This window comes from Morone saxatilis, unplaced genomic scaffold, assembly GCF_004916995.1.
Source record: "Morone saxatilis isolate NCDOM2014 unplaced genomic scaffold, NCSU_SB_2.0 Contig18, whole genome shotgun sequence".
In the NCBI taxonomy this organism is placed as follows: domain Eukaryota; kingdom Metazoa; phylum Chordata; class Actinopteri; family Moronidae; genus Morone; species Morone saxatilis.
Genome location: NW_023339740.1, coordinates 14,880,950 through 14,888,500, shown reverse-complemented (window position 1 = coordinate 14,888,500; position 7,551 = coordinate 14,880,950). Strand labels below are relative to the sequence as shown.

General features: G+C 43.2%; 1 protein-coding gene across 1 annotated transcript in view; it reads left to right on the top strand.

Annotated features, from left to right (window-relative positions):
* Positions 1-7,551, top strand: part of LOC118327883 (rootletin-like) — a gene marked incomplete in the record, with an annotated part of 20,365 nt that overhangs the window by 11,647 nt on the left and 1,167 nt on the right. Inside the window, 12 exon segments of the mRNA XM_035661392.1 lie at positions 67-226; positions 358-525; positions 610-1,033; positions 1,526-1,689; positions 1,791-1,911; positions 2,011-2,174; positions 2,758-2,973; positions 3,899-4,123; positions 4,209-4,358; positions 4,549-4,749; positions 5,128-5,259; positions 7,187-7,360. Of these exon segments, the coding sequence (XP_035517285.1) occupies positions 67-226; positions 358-525; positions 610-1,033; positions 1,526-1,689; positions 1,791-1,911; positions 2,011-2,174; positions 2,758-2,973; positions 3,899-4,123; positions 4,209-4,358; positions 4,549-4,749; positions 5,128-5,259; positions 7,187-7,360 (2,299 nt within the window).

The window sequence follows — 7,551 nt, the reverse complement described above, 5'->3', positions numbered from 1 at the left end:
GACAGAAATGTTGACAGAAATGTTTTGGAAGTCACTGAGAGTGTGTGTGTGTGTTGGGTTCTTCAGTGTGAAACGACAGTGTGAGGAGAAGGAACAGAGGCTGGCTGTGCTGGAGGAGAACTTTTCATCTGCTCAGAAGGAGGTGACTGAGCTACGGAGCTGCCTGAGAGAGGTTGAAAGGTCCAGGCTCGAAGCCCGACGAGAGCTCCAGGAGCTCCGCAGGCAGGTCAGACGTGCTGCCGCGCATCTTTCACACCTCTGTGACATTTCTAAAGACACTGTGTTTGTTTGCAGTCTAGACTCTTGTTTTGCTCGTAGACTGACTGTGTTGTGATGTTGTGCTTTTCTTGAATCCAGCTGAAGGTTCTGGATGGGGAGAAGGAGCAGAAAGGGAGGGAGGTGGCAGAGCTGCAGACTCGCCTGTCACTGGAGGAGCAAAAGGAGGAGGAGAAAGGGAAAGAGGTTTTCACCCTCAAACAAAAGTTAACTGAAGCTGAAACAGCTCGAGACTCCCTCAAGAAAGAGGTGAGGATGGAGGAAAAGGATTTTGCTTGCTCGCTTTCTTTGTTGTGTCACAATTTTTAATTCCTTTATTTTTCAATTATTCAGCTTTCTCTGACTCAGAAGCGCCTGGTGGAGTCTGAGTCGGGCTGGCGGGCCTGCGAGAGAGAACTGACGGCTCAGCTGCAGGAGGCGCGTGGCTGCGAGAAGAAGCTGCAGGACGAAGCCAAAAACCTGGCCCTCCGTGCTCAGGCAGCTCAGGACTCTGCTGCTCAGTCCAGCCTGCATCTGAGCGAGGCGCAGGGCCGCCTTGCCGCCACAGAGGCGGAGCTGTCCCGGGCTGACGCCGGGAGGAGGGACCTGGAGTTTCGCCTGAGCAGCGTTCAGTCGGCGCTGACACGAACACTAGGCATTGGAGCAGGTGGCAGAGGGGGCCGGGGGAGGAGCCCTGGGGGGAGCTCCACATCAGCAGGCACTATTTCACGCCACCAAAGCATCTCACCACTGCGCTCCTCGCTGTCGCCTCCCAAAGGTAAAAATTAAACATGCAGCTTTATCTCCGCAACATAAGATTTAGACATTGAGTCAGACATTAAATATATCTCAGTCGGTGTTTGTGGTAGAGTCAACCATCAAAGTGAATTACATTACATACCTCCATAAAAAACACAGGGTCACATCAGAAATGCTTGTTATCAGTACAAGTACAAGAACATCAATAGCATAAAGGCCGTCTGTGGTCTTTTGCTGTGTGTCCTCTCCTCTCTCTCTCCCTCCTTTCCTGTTACTCTACAGCTGTCTCTATCTTTTAAAAGCAATAAAAGCCCAAAAATATATTTTTAAAGATCCCTTTTAGCTGCTTAAAGTGTTTTTATTTCCTAGATATAAGTTGTAGCAGACCAGTGAACCATATCTCAAAGTGAGATATAAATTATTGTTTTTCATTGCAGTAGTCATTAATTTGATACTATAAAGTGAAAAGAGAAAACTATTTATATGTACAAGGTGCTTGCGACTCTTACAGAATTTCGTGGAAGCACCCCTGACAATACTTTAGGCTCCGGCGCAGTGTCTCCTGAGAGAGGGGATACACCGCTGCCGCTCCCGCAGCCAGAGCTGGACCCCGACACACTGCGAAATGATCTGAGAGACTTCCTCCAGGAGCTGCGTGAGGCCCAGAGAGAGCGGGTAAAAGAAGAGCAATCACACCATCATATCATCATATCATATTCATAATAATTCAAGGGTATGTTTGTGTGGTTCAAGTCTGTTTATTGCTGATTTTAAAGGATGATGGCAAATGCCGGCTTGGGGCCCTGCAACGGGAGCTGGAGGAGCTGAGTGGGGAGCGAGACTCTGCTCAGAGTCGTCTCTCTCAGCTACAAAACACCTTACAGGAATACCAAGAAGGTAATTATTTGTGCAGGTAGTTTCAGAAGAAAAAGCTTAAAAGACTAAATGATCTCAAAGCCATCTTTAATGTGTGTTAATGTGTGTGTGTGACTGTAGGAAAGCGTGGACTGGACGATCGTCTGACCACCACTCAGATTTTGCTCCAGCAGCAGGAGGAGGCGGTGAGGAGAGGAGACAGAGAGAGGAGAGCTCTTACCGACAGGGTGAAGGATTTAGAGCGAGCACTGCAGGCCTCTGAGATGGATAAAAAACACACACAGGTACACGGACACACACATATATACACACACACACGTATATACACACACCATGTATTTGTACTGTCCCTTGCACAGCAGTGGCCGCTGATTTGCGATGATCACCATATGGCAGCACTCAGCAGTGGAGCCATGTCTACAATCATAAGCTGTCAGGGAATGTAATAACAACAGATGCCACACACACACAGTGTCACACCTCTCGTGGTGTCCCATGTCAGCTCTCCATATGTCTGCTTTTAATGCCAGCACCTTTCAAAATAATTCACCTTCTGGACAACAGGAGGAGGGACACAGAGTGACCATGAGGCTCTATATTAAATTTTATTTCTATAATTCTATATTAAAATTAAATGTATAAATATTTACATTTTTGAAACGTTTCAGGAGGATTAATGAAGAGAGAAAGTTAAATCTGTGGATCAACAGTGTACGCTGTGTGTCTGTTTGTTTTGTTTGGTTCTGTGCTTGCGTCTGTAACCTGGGTCGAAAATTCAAGTCTGCATTATACAACAAGGAACTCTGCCCTCTAAATGTAAACCTACTGCTCTTGAGCATGATCCCTGTCCTCCCTTCATCTCTGCAGGATCAGTTAAATAAGCAGCGAGCTGCTGAGATGCGTCTGGAGGCAGAGAGAAGGCGTCTGCGGGAGGCGCTGGAGGCAGCTGAAGCCCGGGCCACCAGGGTGGAGCTGGGCAGGCGCAGTCTGGAGGGGGAACTGCAGAGACTCAAACTGAGTCTGGGAGACCGGGAGGCTGAGAGCCAGACCTCCCAGGAGCGCCATGAGTCCTTACTGAAACAGGTAGTTCAGACTGATACTGAGTCATTTTATGTTCAAATCCCAGAGGGCTTAATGTGATTTATTAAATTAGTGATATATTTTATGTGAGTCAGAATTGATCAGGCCATTAGTTGCATCTGCTCATTTGGAAGAAATTTGACATTTTAAAAAGGTTTCCTACAAAGAACTGTGTAATTTGCTACTAATACTCTTCCATTTCATTAATTCCAATTAATACACAGTCACACAGTTATTAGTCAGTCAGGGAATATTTGGTTTTAAATAGACCACTTCTTTCAATGAACAAGGCTGTAGCATGCTGATGTTTAGCAGGTATGTATACCATGTTTTCACCATGTTAGCTTAGCATGCTAAGCTTACATGCTTACAAACTATTACAGTTCATACTGAGGGGGACATGAATGTGTCCAGCAAAGTTCATTGCAATCCATCCAATAGTTGTTGAGACATTTCACTTAAAACCACAAAACTGAATTTCAAGGTTGTGATAGATGAAAAAGTTATTAAACTTCAACCTCCGAGGACAATAAAAAAGTTGTAGTTATATATTATATTTCAGTCCGGACCAAAGTGATCGACCGACTGACATTGCCATCCATAACTAAAAAAACTATATTACCTTTTAATTAGTACCAAATAACTTAGTTGTTTCCTGGAAACTTTGTATCACTTGTCAGCAAATGAAGGGGACATTAATGTAATGTATGAAATTAAATCATTAGGTTTCAAGCTGTGTCTAGTTTGGCAAGGAGGAAAAAGTACATACACTGAAATGTATTTGACAGAAAACACAGTTGAAACAGCTTCTAAACCCCTGACTCACATCTCACTCACAATAATGATAAAAACTCACAGTAATGATAAAAATACTTCTTTCTCTTTTTCTAAATGAATTACACATATATTTGATTGGTCGGAGCTACAGGTTGCAGAAGGAGAAGCCCGTGTGTCTCTGCTCCAAAGAGAGGTGGAGAGGCTGAGCCAGGCTCTGCTCAAAGCTCAGGAAGGTGAATCTTTACTCAAAGAGAAGACGTCTTCCCTCAAAAAGAGCCTCCAGGAGGCAGGGGCTTCTCACAGCAGCACACAGAGTCGCCTGGCTGCTCTGCAGAAGGCGCTGAGTGTGGCTGAACAGGACAAAAAGCTTTTACAGGTGAGTGAGACAGAAGGAACAAAAGGCCTTGCACAATGTGGATGAAAGCTGGACAGTGATGTGATGATTCCTCTGTACCAATAAGGAACGAATGGATGAAGCCCGGGCGTCACTAGTGGAGGGGAAGAGGAATGTGGCCACCCTCACTGAGCATGTACAGAGTTTGCAGACTGAGTTGAACCAGAGTGAGCTTAGACGAGAGGAACTGGAGGCCGAGCTCAAAAACACTCAAGAGGTGAGGAAGATTATCTGCCCCAATGAGGTCTTCATACCATCTGCAGAGCTGCTGACCTGTAGCTGTACCTGTTCTGTGACTCTGTGCAGAAGGACAATTGTCCCAATATTATTATTTATAATAACTTTCTCAATGTATGCCTCTTTAGACGTTATGTCTTTGTATGTGATCTCTGTCTTTCCTCCCTCAGGCTCTGCGTCAGCGCTCGGCCAGTCTCACAGAGGCTCAGCGCAGCGCCCAGTCAGCTCAGACAGAGCGGGCCGCTGTAGAGGAGCGACTGCGTGGGCTGCAACGAGCGGTCGCCATGCTTGAGACTGAGAAAAAAGATGCTGAAAGACAGGCTGTGAGGCTGGAGAAGGACAAGAATGCACTGAGGAATACACTGGATAAGGTCAGCACTGTATCTTGTGCACAACAAATGTGGAACTTGTTTCATTAAAGTATTTCTTTACAAAGACCCATTTGTCAATTCAAAAATCTTAAAGTTCATCTGCTTTATGGACACATGTTGGGTTTTACCAACACTGTGGTACTTTCTGTATTTGGTTGTGCATTTTCTAAATTCTTTGCATGTGTTGTCCAATTGGTGAAGAAGTCTTCATTTGTTTTTGTCTATTTGCATGTGTTTTCCTAAGTTGCAGTGCATTGAGCTCTCAGGGCCACCATAACATTAGCCTATGTTTGAAATCACAATCAGGGGTTCACTTATGACTTTGAGGTATCTCACGCTTGCTGTTGGTTACATTTCTATGAATGTACCTTTCATTAGGTTGAACGGCAGAAGCTGAAGACCGAGGAAGGCAGCATGCGGCTGACTGCAGAGAAAAGCCGCTTGGATCGCTCTCTAAACACGACTGAACAGGAGCTGCAGGAAGCACAGCAACAGATACTGATGATGCAGGTCAGGAGCAGCTACTGATCAAAGCTAGACTGACAGATTCACCAGAAATCATAACTGTCTCTATTACAGCTGCGTACTGTTCGTAATTAAGGCAATATACCTGCTATACCAGACTGCTGAGTGAATGCTGGCGACAAAATTTGTTTCCATAGCTGCTTCAAACCTCTGCTGGAGAGTCCATTATATTCAAGACCAAACACGTGCTTCAATGAGCCGTTCACACCTTGTACAGTGAGACAAATTTGTCTTTAACATGACAGATTAACTCCATTGTTTGGGTTTTTTATGTTTTAGTGGAATATAAATTATTTTCCTTTCACTTATTATGAAACCACACAACCTCCAGTTTACATTTTGTAAAAAATCTGTGTCTTCACTGACTTAAGTAACGAGGGATTTTGTTTGCACCAGAAAGTGGTCTCATGAGAAAATCCTCTTATGTTACAGAACGAGGGTAGCTTGTGCCTTACGATTGCATTGGAAAGTTTAAGTTTATAAATAACAGGACAGTCAGACTTTGTTACTGTATGAACCATCATTCAACATCTCTGCACCACTCAAACATTAAGGTTGGATATTTCTGGGGAAGCTTCAGTTTGCTAAACAACAATTATGTTTTTTATTTACCACAGACACGCTATAAACGAGAAATAAATAAAGCTACAGTGGGTTTCATAAGAATTCTAGAAGAGTCATTAAAGTTGTTTATTTCAGGCTGGTTTTATATCTCAGACCACTGTTCATTTCTCCTTATTTAGTCAAATTTTTTCCAGGCTGCAGAAGTGTTCAACAACTAAAGCAGTAATTCCCTCGAGCATTTGCCACGGGGGTCTTAAGGCTGCATAACAATTATATAACTTCACAGACTATTTTTGTAATTACCTTGAAATTTGTGCTGCATCTTTCTTCATTGCTCCCTGTCACGCAAAAGCATACTGATTTTGAACTAAAGTATAAGTGAAAGCATGAGCAGAAATAAGTGGAGAATGTGCACATTGTGTCGTTTAACAAGAACCTGTCAGCATGTTGGATGTTTCTCTGCAAGGGGCCGACAACCATTTGTCAGAGGACCTTCTTCAGACCAATAAAAATCACAGATGTCCGTTGTCTCAGAAAACAACAACAGATTTGTGATGTTTACTCTTGTTAAAGCTCTGTGACTGTTACCTATAAACACTGTTGCTGGACTAAGCTGGGCCTGACTCAACTGTAATTAAAAGCAGTGCCTAATTTAGTTTGTTCAGTCTCATTGTTTTTTTAATTTACTTTTGTATTGTTAAATTCCAGATCTGGGAAACCCACATTAGGATGCGTACTATAAATGCAGCATTTAATATAGAAGAAAAAAATGGTCATTGGAGTTTCTTTGGACATAGTATACATATATATATGTTCTTATTTCCAGTTAGTCCATATTTAACCAGTTAAGGTATTTGTTCAGTATCTTGTTTAATATAGATTCACATTTTCAATTTCTACCAATTTCTTTTCCTTAAGCTCTCAAAAGATCATTACATTTTTAAATTAAATACATTTCCTGAAAACTATCAAAACATTGCTTTTTCCCTGGAGCTTAACTTGTTAAGGTTTTCTAGACAGCCTCCTCAATGTTTCCTGTAAGTGAAGCACAGTGAATGTCTTTTATTGTTGCATTTACATCGTTCCAGAGAGGCTTTAGGTTACAGCAGCACCAGAAAACCTGAGTTTGATTTACTTGGGTCACCACAGAGCCTCAAACATGGTTGTTGGATGGTTAGATGTCTACTTTTGATCCGAGGTGTTACAAAGAACCGAACCAAACCATCATCTCTCCATCGTTCAGACGTTTAGAGAGACTTCGGGTCCTTTTTTGTTAACAGTCTCTTGGTGGTCTTTTCCATCTGTGTGTGTGTGTGTGTGTGTGTGTGTGTGTGTGTGTGTTGAATAGACTCAGCTGGCTGAGATGGAGCAGTCCCACAGTCTGTGTGAGAGTCTGGTGAGGCAGCGTGACGAGGCCCAGCGGGAGTCGGAGAGACTGAGGACTAACTTCAGGGACGTAGAGCGATCGCTGGGCACCAGAGAGCGAGCTCACCGACACAGAGTCAAAGGCCTGGAGGAGCAGGTACACTCCTCAAGGTTTCTCAGATTAAACCTATTACACTTTAAATCCTGTGCTACAATAAGTGAATGATGAATGTTGGTTTAGGGTGTAACAGAATATTTAGAATATAGAAATATATTATCTGTAATTAGTTCATTTTACTACAAGCAGAAGAAAAAATTTTCTTTATATTATAATAATTTTGAGAAGAA